This window comes from Carassius auratus, unplaced genomic scaffold (genome assembly GCF_003368295.1).
Source record: "Carassius auratus strain Wakin unplaced genomic scaffold, ASM336829v1 scaf_tig00217025, whole genome shotgun sequence".
NCBI lineage: Eukaryota > Metazoa > Chordata > Actinopteri > Cypriniformes > Cyprinidae > Carassius > Carassius auratus.
The window spans coordinates 394051-412254 of NW_020528858.1; the positions used below are offsets into that span (position 1 = coordinate 394051).

At 31.4% G+C, this 18204-nt stretch overlaps 1 protein-coding gene across 1 annotated transcript; it reads left to right on the forward strand.

The window, feature by feature from the left end:
• The first annotated feature begins 1122 nt into the window (after positions 1-1122).
• Positions 1123-9507, forward strand: LOC113099721 (ras-related protein M-Ras-like). Its single transcript, XM_026264654.1, has 6 exons — positions 1123-1280; positions 5379-5585; positions 7402-7555; positions 7631-7730; positions 8467-8546; positions 8630-9507. Exons 2-6 carry the CDS (start codon positions 5393-5395, stop codon positions 8727-8729), a joined length of 627 nt encoding a protein of 208 aa, XP_026120439.1. The 5' UTR covers positions 1123-1280; positions 5379-5392; the 3' UTR covers positions 8730-9507.
• The last annotated feature ends 8697 nt before the right edge of the window (positions 9508-18204 follow it).

The following is an 18204-nucleotide window of genomic DNA, read 5'->3' on the forward strand; positions in this document are numbered from 1 at the left end:
TCACGACCCGAGCACTTCAAGAGAACGCCTGTCTGTTACTAGGCAACCGTTATGAAGTCACATCGCGGTTCTAGAACACATCACCGTCACAGATCTGTCTCCAGAATATTCTCCTGGAGTAACTTACATAATGTGTTTGTCTACAAATGAGCCGGGAAGCAACATTTCTCTTTATCTTTGGCTGAAGCAGCGTGGGCTGTGAAATAAGCATGTTCATTTTCAGTCAAACCACACCATCAGCTCGACAGTTTGAAATGGATGCATTTTTATAATAACTGTTATAGTTTGTTAATATAAACCATAGGTTTCTCTCTCTCTCTCTCCCTCTCTCTCTCTCTTTGATCATGTAGCATATACCAGTTGGTAAGCCCACTGTACACGTCCATCTAAAGTTCCCTCATCAGCAAAAATCATATCAACAAACCTGAACGCTTAAAATGATTGACAGGCGTAGAGCGTTTCTGACTAAAAAGCGCGTGCCACTCCCTAATTCCTTTTTTATTTTTTTATCTGTACCTTAAGAGAAAGGCGTCAGACAACATCTTTTAGTGACATTTGACAGGTAGTTAATGTGTATTGTATGTGTACTAAATATATAATATATAATTTGCTACCGTTTGACCAATAAAGTACAGTGTAACGTTAGCCTTTTTAAAATCGGTTACATTCCCTTATTTAAATAGGCCTACCAACTTTATATAGTTGTTTAATGATTTAGTCGGAATTCTTGCTACAGTTTTCATTTATGTCAGATAAAATGAGTAAAAAAAAACAAATTTACAAAGCAATAATAACATTTACACATATGGACTGTCTGGAATAAGACTGTATTAAAAGGAATTGACTAGTGCGAGAATTTCTGACAGTGGAACGTACCAAAACCGAGAGGAAGAGGGGTGTCCAACTATCTGTTTTCCACATTTTTTTATTAATATGTCTTAATAAAATCTATTTACTCGTTTTTACTTAATATATGATTCTAAAGTAATCAACTTCGCATATATATATCGCCAAATATTTAAAATAATCGCGCAAATTGTCTCAGAGCTGGCCTGTTTCCCCTGCCAGCGCTGTAAATCTGTGTTAACTAACAGTGAACGCTCTCGAGGTGTGTGTGAGGAACTGAAAACGCTCTTCGCGCGGCCCGATAATAAGACACTGTATCAAGTTGTATAACAAACAGACAAACGTTTCCGCGTCTGTATTTACTCGGTAATGTCGGAAGCAACATCTGTGGAAACGGAACGGGCTACTGGCATATGCTGTCGTCTTGTGATAAGGTAGTTTTGAATGCTTATCATTAAATCTTGTATGACAGTTAAATGCATGCTGATTACATCTCTCAACAGCACAAAGGAATAAAATTGAGGTGACTATATATTAAACGTGCGCTTATTGTGATAACGGGTTGTTTTTATGGAGATATGCATGCTTTGCCAGTTGAATCGTGCGTTTATGCATTATGCATGAACATATTAAGTGTTTTTTTTTTTTGGTGAATTGCAATGCAACCACAGGCAAATCACACAAATCTCAAAATGCAAAAGACACTGTTTCCTTTTTGCCAGGAAGATGCGTTCTTTGCATTGCACCTGCATGTAATGGAGAACATAGACATGCACGTAACAGAGATAAAGCTTAATGGGTAATGCATAGGCAACCCGTACAGAATGATCAAGGTGGGTGTATTGATATGCGCCTACTGAAGCCTGATTTACATTTTTTGCATATCATGAGCAGATAGGCTATATACATATTTATATTTTACTAGTAGAAAGCCGATTAATCGACCGATTTATTTAAATTAATCAAATTTAGAGATAGCTGTACTCGATTTTCGCTTAGCGTCCATTATGAGCTATTCAGATACTAATGTTTTATTTTCATTTAATTTTAGTGTGTTAAATTATGTACTCAAAATATTTTTAAAATCAATAAAAATCTATCTATATATCTATCTCTTTGTATCTCTACACATGCATGCACCCACAGGTAAATCAAATTCATCTTTTAAGTAAATAAGTATAAAAAAAAAATCGGTTAATATGTGAACAGCTATTGTGAAAATTTACTCAAATATTCCAATAGGCCTACTCATGTTTTGTTTTCAGCTAATTTTAGTGAGCAATTGTTGTGAAAATTATTTACTATTCATATTTTTATGTTTAATAAAGATGTTCAAAAAACTATATACAATTAAGTAAATTAATTGAATGTTTATTTTTTTAAGTGAATATTTAATTAAATATTAGTTAAAAAATAATTGAATTGAGCGATTTTATATGCATCTTAACTGCGAAATAAAATTTCGATTTTCGAAAAACTGATTTTTTGTAAATTTTTATGCTGTGGTACTGAAATTGGTGAAGAAATAATTTTTACTCTAATAATTGCTAAAACGCTTCCACAAACAATTTCAAAGAAACGACAAGTAATACAAAGAAAACAAAAACATTTTGAAGTAGTTTTATTTAAAACTTGAAAATATATATTTTTTGCAGTGTACATCCTATTTTATGACAAAGTATCGTTCAACCACTATTTTTCACAACGCTCACTCAACAAGCCAATTTGTCGCACTGCGGTATATATTGGAAAAAAAAAACTGATGTAGAAACACTTTTAAACCAGAAATTACCAAGAAATGGCAAGTAACACATTGAATTAAGTATACAGTTTAAACATAGAAAGAATGAAATTATCTTGTATTTTCTTATAAAACATTCGTCAGTAATCTCAAATTCAGCAAGTCATGCATGAAATCACGGACTTAACTGTACATATCATCTAGAATTTCCTATCAAATTAATCATAAATGGCCTGATTTAGATCCAGGTGTTTTTGCGTTCCTTAGTCATATTCCTGAAGATTACAGAAAGGAAATCATGAACTTCCCTGAATTGTGGCTGACAGGAAGCGCGACTGGAGGAGACGTGTAATACTGACATCTGACATCAGGGCTAAAGATCCAGCACTTCAGGGTGTTGAGTCCTAACAGACGAGCTCGTGTTTGTCACGCTCTGTATTTTGGAAGTCTTTGATGTGATTTTATTCGTCCAGTTTTAGCTCAGTTTGTTGGAGTGTTTCTTGTTGTTGGCAGTTTGGAGCTGAGATCACACTGCAGAATCACAGCGTGGCAATCCAAGTGTCTGGTCTAGACCGTATTTCCTGTGTGTGATGGTCTAGTTGGATGTCTGGGACAAGCCTCGCGTTGCACACTGCTTCTTTATGCCAGTGTAGAGTCCGTTTGTGACATTTCAGACATTAAAAGTCTGTTTGTTTTGTCTTCTTAAAGGGGCGGCACACTCAAAAATGAAAGTTCTATCAGCTTTTATTCGCCCTCATGTTGTTCTAAACTCACTTTGTTTATGTTTTGAAGAATGTTCTGGCTCTTTTGTGTCAGATGTTTTGTTTTTGTTTTCAGTGAATCAGTGTACAAAGCATTAATGATTCGTTTGTGAATCGCACGTTTCCTGTTTTTTGGTTCAACTCACTGACTCAGTGTTTTCCTATGATATTATTCTATATGAACCAGAATACTCAGAAGGAAATAAGGTGATTATATTTACAGGGATTTGATTGTATTGGGAATATTGTATTGGAAATGTTAAGATATTATTAGTTAATATTGTTTGCCCAACCCTATAATATTTAAATGTTTTTATTTATTAAATATATTAATTGTTATATTGTTTATATAATATCATTATATTATTTGACATTTTTTTAATATATTTATTTATATTTTTACCTTATTGTTACATTAATCTTAGGTTTTATTTTACATAATAGTAATTGTAATTTATTATTATAATTATAACTTTTATTATCATTGATAGATCCATTAATTATTTTAAATGCAAACCAATAAAAAATTATTAATTATTATTATTACTTAAAAATTAATTATATATATTTAAAAAAATATTATATCTTATGTAAGGAATAATTGACGACGGGCCGTTGAACTATTATAAAAATAATGCACTCAATTATTCCGCTTTTACTGCGGTTCCCACACCTCAAGACATCGATCTGATGATTTAGAGAGAGAGAGAGAGAGAGAGAGAGAGAGAGAGAGAGCTTGTGTGAATTAGGCTAACGTACCTCTGTGCATCTCTAAACACTCTTCTGCTGCAGCGTCTCTAAATAGCGCTGTTATTACATCGCTAGTGAGAATTGTCATGTGTAACCTTTATGTTGCTACACTATATATAATATGCTAACTGATAAAATCATCAGGGCATCGCTGACAACACCTCTTTGTGCAAACTGCGTGACCATTATTACAGTTAACTATGCAAAGTGATACAGAACTGTAATGCGGTCAGGAGAGCTGCCTGGAACTACGTTCGCCGTGCATTTCCCAAAAAACAATTGCACGCCTCAGAACGTTCATCGGCCAATCAGATTCAAGCATTCAACGACCCCGTAGTATAAATAAAAATAATATATTATTTAATAATATTTTTACAATAGGCATATGAGTTTACATTTTTGCATTACTAATACATTATTTTTATTTTTTATTTTACATATATTTTATTGATTTAGTATTAATTTTTATCATCATTATTGTTATCATTATTGATCAGTCAGTTTGTATTAATTTTTCTTTTTACAAAAATGCAAGCCAATAAAGTTATTTTTAATGTTATATTTGAATAATAGCAACAATAATCATAACAATCCTTATTCATATACTACTACTAATAGTACTACTAATAATAATATAATTGAATATTATTTTGTATTATATTTTGACATCATACATATTTCTTATTTTTCTTTTACATAATTTTTTATTATTTGAATATTGATTTTGTTATTGTTGTTCAGTCCATTTGTTATCAATTCTGATTTTACAAAAATGCTACGCAATACATTGTTATTTGTAATATAAATATTTAAATAATAACAATAATCATAAGAATTTAAATTCATATACTACTTCTACTACTACTACTTATATAAAATAATATATCATTCAATATTATTTGGATGTTTATATATTCATAAATTTACATTATTATTATTTTTCGTTTACATAATTTTTTATTACTTTAATATTTATTCTGTTATTATTAGCATCATTACTGATACATCATTTTATTATTATTTCATATATACAGTATTTTCTTTTACAAAAATGCAAACCAAAAAATAGTTATTGTAAATAATATTTTAACAACAATAATAAATATTATTTTTAAACTTTAAACTCAATATTCCAGTAACAACAATAAAAATCATAATAACCATAATCTGAAACAGGTTTGTTTAATTCTCTGTTTCAGCACACACACACACACACACACACACACTGTGCGTTTGTTCGTGTTTCTATCTCATCACGCAGTATTTCCTCCGTATTGCAGGTGTAGCTGTCTTCATGGCCACCAGCGTGGTTCCCGGGGACGATCTGCCCACGTATAAGCTGGTGGTGGTGGGAGACGGCGGCGTGGGGAAGAGCGCGCTCACCATACAGTTCTTCCAGAAGATCTTCGTCCCGGACTACGACCCCACCATCGAGGACTCATACCTCAAACACACCGAGATCGACGGCCAGTGGGCCATTCTGGACGGTGAGGGCCTTCCCTTATTACATACACAACAGAGAACCATACAGTCCTCATTTCTGACAATGAAGATTTCTGTGAGCACAAATATTAGTAACAATTAAATTAAGAAACAGATAAATATTTAAGACATTTTAAAGACAAATAATAAAGACACAAGAGACATTAAAACCATAAAAGTTGCAAGGAAAAATAACTCAAAAATGGTATTATATACCACAAGAATATTATGTGTTATTTTGATATTATTTTTATACTATAAGTGCTATTATTATTTATGTACTATTGTAGTGTTCTTAAATATTTTGAATTTGCTTTTTATTTTATGTGTTTATTTTAGTTTTTTAAGCGCTTTGTCATTTTTATCAGTGGAATGATTCATTTCAGTTGATTAGGCATATTTTTTTTATTTTTAGATTTTGAGGTTTTTATTTATATTTTATAAAGATTTTTAAATTTTATGTCAATACATTTTTGTTTTAGTTAACAATAACAACTCTAATGGTATTATGAATAAGTAGTTCAATGTACAATACAAAGAGAAGTCATACATTAAGAAGTTATTTTTAAAGCTTAATTGAGTGTATTTATAAATCTGTCAAATAATACTTTTTTATTTTTTATTATAATATATAATAAATATGTATTTTAATATACTATAATCCGCAATACAAAAATATGCAAAATAAATAAATAATTTAAACTTTATTTAATTGAATGTATATTTACACATTTGTTTATCTTTTATTAAAATTCAAAAATAAATATGATACCAAGTGCAATACAAAGAGATCATAAATTTAGAAATAAATGTAATATAATATAATATATTAAAATAAGTAATATGACACTAAATGTAATACCGAGAGAGATCATAAATTAAGAAATACATTTTAAAAAAGCTTAATTTAATACATATTTATATATTTGTCAATTACAAAGATTTACAAAGATAAACCATAAATTAAGAAATTACATTTAAAAATTAAATTAAATTAGATTTAATTTATATAATATTTATTAATTTGTTAAATATTTTTATCTTTACCTTTTAATATAGATAGATAGATAGATAGATAGATAGATAGATAGATAGATTAGGGAAGCACAATATTGTTTTTTTTTTTTTTTGCCGATATCCGATATGCCGATATTTTCAACTCATCTTGGCCGTTAGCCAATGCAGATACAGGTATATTTCCTTTTGTTTGAAATTATTAAATTATTAAAGCAAATTATTTTTAATTTAGGTAATTTTTAACAAGAACGAATTAAATAAACAGTAATGAAGTTTTATAATGACAGTACACTGAATCTATGAAAATAACTAAATAAACTATATATAAATCACTGCATTACTTCCCAGAAAGATGCAGTTGTAACCTTAACATTTTATTTTAAGATTTAACATTTGTAGATAGTGTAAAACAAAAGAGTTGTAAATTTTCAGAGAATGTTTTAGAGATCATAATTTGTTTAAAAAATATAAGATATTTCACATTAATGAATAAATCAGTATATATATATATAATTATTTAATTTACGTGTCAATGAAATTTAAGTAAATAAATTAAGTAAATGCAAAACTATCAGCTTTTGCTGTGTATATTTTGTATTTGTGCTTATTTTATCCAGTATTTAATCTTTTATTAATATATATATATATATATATATATATATATATATATATATATATATATATATATATATATATATTTTTTTTTTTTTTTTTTTTTTTTATTAATTTATTTATTTTTTAATTTGATTTTTTTTTACAGTAATGTTAACCAGTAAATAGTATATTGTGGCGCTGTGTGTGCAGTTCTGGACACGGCGGGGCAGGAGGAATTCAGTGCGATGAGAGAGCAGTACATGAGGACAGGAGACGGCTTTCTCATCGTGTTTTCAGTCACTGATAAAGCCAGCTTTGAACACGTGGATCGTTTCCACCAGCTGATCCTGAGAGTCAAAGACCGGTATGAACACGCATAAACACACATTTGAGTTTCCAGTGTGATTTATTGAGTGTTTTTATTGTGCGTGTGCTGCAGGGAGTCGTTTCCTATGGTTCTGGTGGCTAATAAAGTTGATCTGCTGCATTTACGCAAGATCACCAGTGAGCAGGGACGAGAGATGGCCTCCAAACACAGTGTAAGTCATTTAGCACATTTAACCTGTGAAAGAAAGTGACATTTTGATTTCATGTTGACTTTTTCATGTTTTTTTCTAAATACTTTTAAATGGTTGTAATGTTGATTATTATTACGGTTATTATTATTTATTAAAAAAATTATTGTTTTTTATAAAATGTTAAATATATAATAATGATATATCAATCCATTTATTTATTTTTTATATTTTTAAATAATATTTTTATGTTTATTATTATTATTATTATTATTATTGCCATTTATCTGCCCATTTGTTGTTATGTACTCTCTTATTATTTTTAAAAGATATATTTTTTACAATAATGCAAACCAATAACTAGTTTAAAATAAGACTAGCAATGTTATTATGTCAATTCTTATTTTATGTGGGCTTTTTCATTTTTCTGCATTATAATTGTTTTGAAATGTCATTATTATTATTATTATTATTATTATATTTTAAATTTTTCTTCTTTTTTATTATTGTTGTTGTTATTGATCCATTTGTAATTTAAACTTTTGTTTAATTTTAAAGTTAACAAATGTTTATTACAACAATGCAAACCAATATATATATATTATCATTACATTTTCTAATGTACTAATATTTTTAGGAATAAAATAAATAATTATTATTGATAGTAGTAATATGAATTATGTTTTTATAATTATATAATTATATTTTTTTATAATTATATATGTCTACTAATTGTTGAATCTTTATGTCTTCATCACAGATCGCGTATATTGAAACAAGTGCAAAGGATCCGCCCATGAATGTAGAAAAAGCGTTTCACGAGCTCGTCAGAGTGATACGGTGAGTCCAATTTTGTACGATTCTGCTGTGTGTAAGCATTCCCATTCGTCTCAAATAGCTTTGATGTTCATTTCGGTTTACAGTCAGCAGATCCCCGAACTGGGCCTGAAGAAGAACAGGAAAGTCAAATGGCGGGCGGACAGACCTTCGGGTTCGCAGAGGCTGCACTGTATCTTACTGTGACCACACACCCTCTTTCTCAATGCTGCGTCAATGCCGCGATGATGACTCCGTGACTCGGACTGTTAAAATACACACACACACACTCACACAGCTTTGATAATATCCAGGAATTAATGAACACAGCTTGAATATTCCATAAATAATGGTGAAATTCCCTAAAATTTGGATTATTAGCTATTTTACATGGGATTTTCTCAGCAGGCGATACCTGGATGAAATTACAGGATTCTAGCGCTGTTCACTCATGTTATCTCTCAGAGAATAATTCAGAGACACACTTTCTGAGGCCTTGTTTTGTATTGTGTTTCTATATTTATTGTGCTGAATTCTATATTGTAAGTGATTGTTAATACAGCATATCGGCTTTGAAGAAACAAGGGAACAGATGGGATTCAAGTTGCACATCTGGCGAATGCTCAGGAGGCGGGGGAAATACTGGTTACCATAGTTAAGCAATTATTTTTATGAAGAAATTAATAATAGAAAAAAGGCATTAAGGTCACACAAGGCACTAAAATAACGCTAAACATGTAAAACACTTAATTAATAGCACAAAGTATGTAAAAGTTTTTACATAAAAAAAGTTTTATACATTTTACTTCAACAACTATTTACCATAAAAGTGCTTGTTAAATATACAGTTTTACTACATATGATAATGTAACATACTGTTAACCAATTAACATTTATCATTCATCATCTTTGCATTTATGTCTCACAATTCTGAGTTTATGTCCTACAATTTTCCCTCTCAAAATTTAAATTGAAACCTTGCAATTCTCAGTTTACATCTTGCAACTCTTGGTTTATAATTCTCAATTCTGAGTTCATGTCTCGTAATTCTGTTTATATCTGGCAATTCTATATATATATATATATATATATATATATATATATATATATATATATATATATATATATTTATATATATATATATATATGTTTCTCGCAAGTTTATAACCAGAATTCTGAGTTTATGTCTCTCAATTCTGAGTTTATATCTTGCAATTATGAGTTTATATCTTGCATTTCTGTGTTATTACTTGCAATTCTGAGTTTATAACTCCCAATTCAGAGTTTATATCTCATAATTCAGTTTATATCTCGCAATTCTGAGTTTATATCTCACAATTCAGAGTTTATATCTCGCAATTCAGAGTTTATATCTCATAATTCAGTTTATATCTCAGAATTCTGAGTTTATATCTCACAATTCAGAGTTTATATCTCGCAATTCAGAGTTTATATCTCATAATTCAGTTTATATCTCGCAATTCAGAGTTTATATCTTGCAATTCTGAGTTTATATCTCACAATTCAGAGTTTATATCTCGCAATTCAGAGTTTATATCTCATAATTCAGTTTATATCTCATAATTCAGTTTATATCTCGCAATTCTGAGTTTATATCTCAGAATTCAGAGTTTGTATCTCACAATTCAGTTTATATCTCGCAATTCTGAGTTGATATCTCGCAATTCAGTTTATATCTCGCAATTCTGAGTTTATATCTCGCAATTCAGAGTTTGTATCTCACAATTTCAGTTTATATCTCGCAATTCTGAGTTTATATCTTGCAATTCAGAGTGTGTATCTCGCAATTCAGAGTTTATATATCTCTCAATTCTGAGTTTATATCTCTCAATTCTGAGTTATTATCTCTCAATTCAGAGTTTATATCTCGCAATTCAGAGTTTATATCTCGCAATTCAGTTTATATCTCGCAATTCAGAGTTTATATCTCATAATTCAGTTTATATCTCATAATTCAGTTTATATCTCGCAATTCTGAGTTTATATCTCAGAATTCAGAGTTTGTATCTCACAATTCAGTTTATATCTCGCAATTCTGAGTTGATATCTCGCAATTCAGTTTATATCTCGCAATTCTGAGTTTATATCTCGCAATTCAGAGTTTGTATCTCACAATTTCAGTTTATATCTCGCAATTCTGAGTTTATATCTTGCAATTCAGAGTGTGTATCTCGCAATTCAGAGTTTATATATCTCTCAATTCTGAGTTTATATCTCTCAATTCTGAGTTATTATCTCTCAATTCAGAGTTTATATCTCGCAATTCAGAGTTTATATCTCGCAATTCAGTTTATATCTCACAATTCAGAGTTTATATCTCACAATTCTGAGTTTATATCTCACAATTCAGATGTTTGTATCTCACAATTCAGAGTTTATATCTCACAATTCAGAGTTTATATCTTGCAATTCAGAGTTTGTATCTCACAATTCAGTTTATATCTCGCAATTCTGAGTTTATATCTTGCAATTCAGAGTTTGTATCTCGCAAGTCAGAGTTTATATATCTCGCAATTCAGAGTTTATATCTCTCAATTCTGAGTTTATATCTCTCAATTCGGAGTTTATATCTCGCAATTCAGAGTTTATATCTCGCAATTCAGTTTATATCTCGCAATTCGGAGTTTATATCTCGCAATTCAGTTTATATCTCGCAATTCTGAGTTTATATCTCACAATTCAGTTTATATCTCGCAATTCAGAGTTTATATATTGCAATTCTGAGTTTTTATCTCACAATTCAGTTTATATCTCGCAATTCAGAGTTCGTATCTCACAATTCAGTTTATATCTCGCAATTCAGAGTTTATATCTCTCAATTCTGAGTTTATGTCTCTCAAATCTGAGTTTATATCTCGCAATTCTGAGTTTATATCTCACAATTCAGAGTTTATATCTCGCAATTCAGAGTTTATATCTCATAATTCAGTTTATATCTCGCAATTCTGAGTTTATATCTCACAATTCAGTTTATATCTGGCAATTCAGAATTTGTATCTCACAATTCAGTTTATATCTCGCAATTCTGAGTTTATATCTTGCAATTCAGAGTGTGTATCTCGCAATTCAGAGTTTATATATCTCACAATTCAGAGTTTATATCTCTCAATTCTGAGTTAATATCTCTCAATTCAGAGTTTATATCTCGCAATTCAGAGTTTATATCTCACAATTCAGTTTATATCTCGCAATTCAGAGTTTATATCTCGGAATTCAGTTTATATCTCGCAATTCAGTGTTTATATCTCACAATTCAGAGTTTATATCTCGCAATTCAGAGTTTATATCTCGCAATTCAGAGTTTGTATCTCACAATTCAGTTTATATCTCGCAATTCTGAGTTTATGTCTTGCAATTCAGAGTTTGTATCTCGCAATTCAGAGTTTGTATCTCGCAATTCAGAGTTTATATATCTCGCAATTCAGAGATTATATCTCGCAATTCTGAGTTTATATCTCTCAATTCAGAGTTTATATCTCAAAATTCAGAGTTTATATCTCGCAATTCAGTTTATATCTCGCAATTCGGAGTTTATATCTCGCAATTCAGTTTATATCTCACAATTCTGAGTTTATATCTCACAATTCAGTTTATATCTCGCAATTCAGAGTTTATATCTCGCAATTCAGTTTATATCTCGCAATTCTGAGTTTGTATCTCACAATTCAGTTTATATCTCGCAATTCAGAGTTTGTATCTCACAATTCAGTTTATATCTCGCAATTCAGAGTTTATATCTCTCAATTCTGAGTTTATATCTCTCAAATCTGAGTTTATATCTCTCAATTCTTAGTTTATATCTCTCAATTCTGAGTTTATATATCTCAATTCAGAAATTATGTCTCTCAATTATGAGTTTATATCTCGCAATTCAGAGTTTATATCTCTCAAATCTGAGTTTATATCTCGTAATTCTGAGTTTATATCTCTCAATTCTGAGTTTATATATCTCAATTCAGAGATTATGTCTCTCAATTCTGAGTTTATATCTTGCAATTCTGAGTTTATATCTCTCAATTCTGAGTTTATATATCTCAATTCAGAGATTATACCTTTCAATTCTGAGTTTATATCTTTCAATTCTGAGTTTATATCTCTCAATTCTGAGTTTATATATCTATATTTATATACCTCAAGTAAAAAATGGTCGCCCTCACACTTTTATTATCCACTTAGAAATGAATGGGTAACTATGGTAACCTGGATTTGTTTATCCCAATGTTAAACCACGCCTCTAATGCTCTAATGTGTGATGTGTCGCTTGTATCGATAAAAAAAGAAAAGAAAGTTGCTGTTCTTAAATCAGCACACTGATGACAATATATAATGCCATTAATCAGGATTGTAGATCAAGACTATTACGATGAAAGTTTTGTACATTTGATGCCTGATCTCAATTATGTTGCCATAAACTGAGTCAATCAGTAATTGCACAAAAACATTACATTGTTACATTTTAGTCATTAGATCAAGCAATGATCTTGTGGGGGTGGTTTTTCTGCTTGTCTTGAATGCATCGTCACTTTACTTTGAATGTGTTTTTGCTCATTTCAAAGTTCTCATTGATGTTTTGATTGTATCATATGTTATTCTATATGCCAAAGGCCTTTAGTGTTAGCATATTAAAGGAACATCATTCTAGAAGCCCGTTTAGGCATTTTGTGATTGTATACTGCTCTTGTTTTCTGTGTTATTTTAACTCTAGAATCTTGTTTCAAAAAGACGGTTGTTGTCCTTAGATTTTTAGTTTTGCTTGAAACTTGGTGCAAATTTTGTGGTTCAGTTATACTGACTTTTTTTTTCTTGTTATTGTTTTTTGAAGTAATTTATTATACAAATTACATGTATTCTGTGACTATGTTTGTATGAAGATCATTAAGACCAATTAAGGCCAAAAACTACTCTGAAAAAGAAGGGATTTTTGCATCAGGAATATTCTAAGAATTTGTAAAGTGGAATATAAACATTTTTATAATAAAAATCAAATAAATCAATTGTGCACTGTTTTGGATTTTCCTTAGAAAGTGTTTACACATAGCTATATAATACTTAATAGGCCTACTAAAAATGTGGCTTTGTTATAAATAGCACACTACTTTACCATATTACTCTTAATGTTTCCATAAGATTTTATTCCAACCAGCCTTTGTTTATATTATACCATTTCAGCCACACGATGGCGCTATCTACTAGAAAACACTAGTTCTCACACAAAGTGAACACCTCGAGTCACTTCAAACATCCCTTTTATCCACAAACATCCTACTTTACATGAGAGGAACACATACTAATGTCTACACATGCTAATGTTAATAATTATTATAATAATATTTACCTCATTCACAGGCAGACCCAACAACCCCACACCCAAACGCAATAAGTGAACAGAAGAAATGCTTAAGTGTTCTTAATTGATCACAAACCATTATATTCATGTTGATGAAAGGTCTTCAGCACTTTCTTAATGGATTTGAGAATGGAAAGCTAGTGATTTGGCTCTTGTTATTGTGCCAGTCACAGAGTCACTGTGACAAAAGAAAGCAATTCAAGGTCAAGGTTCCTGTAGGCCTACAACAAAAAGAGATTTGTATTCGGCTCACAGCACGATCACTTCAGTATGTATTTTGTTTTTAATGTCTTTTCTCTGCATGTAGTCTATTCCTCATTCCTTTCATAACTGATGGACGGATTTTGACGTTTAATCTTCAGAGGATTTCATCAACTGAACCAGCTTTCAGACAACAAAAATAAACTGTTAAACTTGTGAGGATTTGTCCCCAAAATCTAAGTGTCACATTTGCACTATGAAACAAAGTCACAAGGCTAAATCTCTTGACTTTTCAGATCCTCAAACCATCATGAGAATATAAAAATCTTTCTTTAAAGTTCCTTTAAGGGTGTATTCTGAGTGCAGTAAAAGTTGAACACTACGAGAGACGAATCCAAATTGTGTTCTGTGGTAAAATACAATTCAAACATAAACTGCGCATGTTGCGCTGAACTTTTGAATAAATGTCTACAAAATGAGGTAACATGGCAAACAGACAGTAAAATACACAAGTAAAATCTCATGTATTAAATATTCTACTGTACATGTTATATTAGGCATTGACTGCTCTATATTTTTGTAAATCTTCACTGTTAAAAAGATTTTGCTGTATTGCTTCGCGATCACTCTCTCTCTCTCTCTCTCTCTCTCTCTCTCTCTCTCTCTCTCTCTCTCACGGGTACACTTTGAAATGGCCTTGAAAGACTTCAAATTTTTACTGTATGTTTGAGCATAATCACTGATAGAAGAAAAGTTATGCGTTAATGCAAGAAAGCTTAACACATCTAATCAGGTAAGACGCCATATTGAATTTAAGGCGATGCTGTAGGGATAGGCCTAAATATTAAAGTAGCACACACTGTATAAAGGTTCTCTTAAATATAATTTTCACAACTCACAACTTTCAAAACTGTCTTATGGAGTTTTTAGAACAGAACGTTTTTTTTTTTTTCTCAGAAAGATGATTCATCAGCTGTACAGTCTGTATGTTGTTAAACTACATGCACTACTTCTAGCCTTTTTAAAACTTTTTTCAATTCATGACATGCTAGATTTTTATCTATAGATTTTTATTTATAAGTAAGTATCTATGTATTACTTGATTCATGTTTGTATGTATAAAAATTGTATATATGTACAATGGGGCTGTGTGCTGAAAATATGTTGTAAAATAAAGTGATGAAGACTAAATGTACGTTTACACAACAATGATTGTACTAAAAACTGAAAAGAGTCACGGACAGATGACAATGTTGTCAAAGCAATGCTCATTCACACTGATCAGCCCTAACAACTAAAAACAGTGTTTTGCATGCTAGGACAGTAGTTGCCAATGTCACTTTGTAAAGATACACTAAACGCCTGCACGCATACACTTCCCTGAAGATCGAAAACAATAAGCTACGCATGTGCATGACATCAATTTATTTATTTAGCTTTTTTAGTTTACACAAGACGACAAAACTATCGTTTCCAAAAACGTGCACCCTGAAATCGGTTTCAAAAGTTTTCAGACCCCCAAAATGCTGTTGTTCCATAAATGAACAGTTAAAATGTGTAAAAGTTGTCTATATTTTTAGTTGAAAACAGTGTCAAGTAAACGCCCCTGATTCTGGTCTAACTGATCCCAGGACATTTCTTCAAATTTAGCACTGAAAGAATTGATCTCTAACTGTAAAGCGTAATGATACAGTGAGGATTTTGCTTCTTCCAGGTTTTCTTCTGATAATGATGCTCTCTGTCAGACCAGAGTTAAAAGAACAACGGAGTTCATTCAAGTGCTCTTCTCTTCAAATAAACCTTCAAGGAGAACAAAAAAATGGGCAGTACGACTTATTTCCTTTTGAATTTCCACTCACTGTTCAGGGGAATTGAACTGTGACTGCAAAGAATATAAGCTTCTTTTGTAAGGTTCTTTAGATGTTGTCTGTTGTCAGTCTGTTTCCAGTTAGAAGAAACCCCGAGGGCTTATGGGTAGTTTTTATACATCTAGTTTTTCTTTATTCTGCAACACTTGTTTTCTTCTTTGTTTGTCAGCTTCTTCTTGGATAGGATCTCTTTAGCCAAGTGTTGTTTCTAGCACATACCGACTCTCATTTTCAATTATTCCTCCAATAAAGACAAGACTGAGAAAATCAATGAACCACAATGCATTGCAGCATAACAAATGGAGTATCATGGGAGAACGTCAATACGGTGTGATTGAGTATTGTCTATCTGAATATGTGCTAGTATGCTGACTACACAATCTTTTATCATACCTGAATGAGAGGGACGTTTGGGAGAATAGTGAACCAAATCTTCTTCCCTAAAAATGCATTGTGGGGGAAGAACATGTGTGAATGGTGTTAATGAGGGTGTCAGGCTGAAGAGACAAGGTCATTTGGAGCGAGAAAACTGTAATAAGACAGACAGCAGGCCATTGTGATGGATGCACATGAAATTAAATGAATAGTTTACCCAAAGATGGAAATTATATCATCATTTAATTGCGTTGTGTGGTTCCAAACCTGCACACCCCCAAAAAGCCTTTCAGAGAACATTTTTATGGATGTTAAAGGTTCTTCATGAACTTTCAATGCCAATATAGTACTTTTACTTTTTAAGACTGGACAGATTTCTATGGAACACAGTCAGAGAATGTGTAATAATTAACAATCAAATTCTCTGTAAATTCTATCTTAAGTTATTCTAAATAATGATATATAAATATAAAATAAATAATAAATATAAATATGACTGAGTCATTTTGAATGAGACATTAAGGTTCACTAAAAGGATTCATAAAAAAACCTGTGTAAAAGAGTCCTGAGATGGTCCTCACTGCAGAACAGAAGATCCCTAAACCTGCCCATGTCCACTCCATGATCCCTAAATCTACCCATCTCCACTCCCTGATCCCTGAACCAAACCATCTCCACTCCCTGATCCCTAAACTTACCCATCTCCACCTGCTGGATACGGATGTAACCCCGCCCCCCTGAATCTTGTGTACTGCAGTGAGGGGCTACTGGTAAATCAGGTCCAACCAGCCCTTTACATTAATTGAATCTGCATTTGTAAACTTTGTTTAACACAGATCCCCACTGGCCAGAGAACAACATGATCAAAGTACAGAAAACAAAGGAGTTGCTCCCTGAAGACTTGTTGATTTTCATGCCCCCGGGCCTGTTCAGTTCATTACTGTCAATTATCCTCAAATTCTTTTCCAAATCCCATACATACCATCCATCTATCCCAACACCCACCTGATGCAGATCAGAATCTCTGATGTCCCAGATCACAACACAACAAAGCATGCAAAGCTTCATTTAATTGCATTAATCAGTCTTTCTCTGCGTGGCTGTTGCTGAAAGAGCACTGAGCACTTGGAAACCCTGTGTTCAAGGTTTTAAAATGGAGAACTCGTTATATATGCGCGTGTACAAGTGCAATCTCATTATCTGAAGTGTTATTTTATATAGTTGGTTGTGTTGTTTTTTTTTTCTTTTTTGCACGTAATTGTCCATGAGTGTGTGTGCCAAAAATAAAGGAACGTTCATAAGGACGGTTAGTATTTCCTAATTTGGAGCTGGTTTTCACATCCTGTAAGAAAGAAATCACAAATGAGCTCTGAAGTTCACAGCTGGAGAGCAAATTAAGAGCTTTAAGGCTTGTGCTTCAGAATTTCCTAGTGAAACGAATCCCCACATTTCAGAATCTCAACAAAGTTAACTTTTCTAAGAGTCTTCAAGTTACTAAAGTCTGCAAGCGAAGTCAGAAATATTTCACAACTATTATAAATATTTCTGGGAAATACTATTTTCATTAATTTTGTGACTCTATAACTGTATGTTAAAACCATTTTGTTTTACACCAGGTAGGCTAAATACTCCGCCATTTTGGATTTTGACCTAAAGCGTTTTCGTGCAATTTTGTAAGATTTTAGAAATGTAAGTTTCCTTAAAGGGATATTTCACCCCAAAATTAAAATTATCCCATTTATTCACCCTCAAGCCATTCTAGGTATATATTACTCTTTCTTTCAGACATTGGAGTTATATAAAAAAATGTCCTGCCTAGTCCAAGATTTATAACGGCAGTGAATGGTGGTCAAGATTCTGAAGCAAACTA

Coding starts and splice junctions, on each gene's coding strand:
- LOC113099721 (XM_026264654.1), top strand. CDS start 5,393: ATGGCCACCAGCGTGGTTCCCGGGGACGATCTGCCCACGTATAAGCTG. Junction 7,556..7,630: donor ATCCTGAGAGTCAAAGACCG/GTATGAACACGC, acceptor CGTGTGCTGCAG/GGAGTCGTTTCCTATGGTTC. Junction 8,547..8,629: donor GAGCTCGTCAGAGTGATACG/GTGAGTCCAATT, acceptor TTCGGTTTACAG/TCAGCAGATCCCCGAACTGG.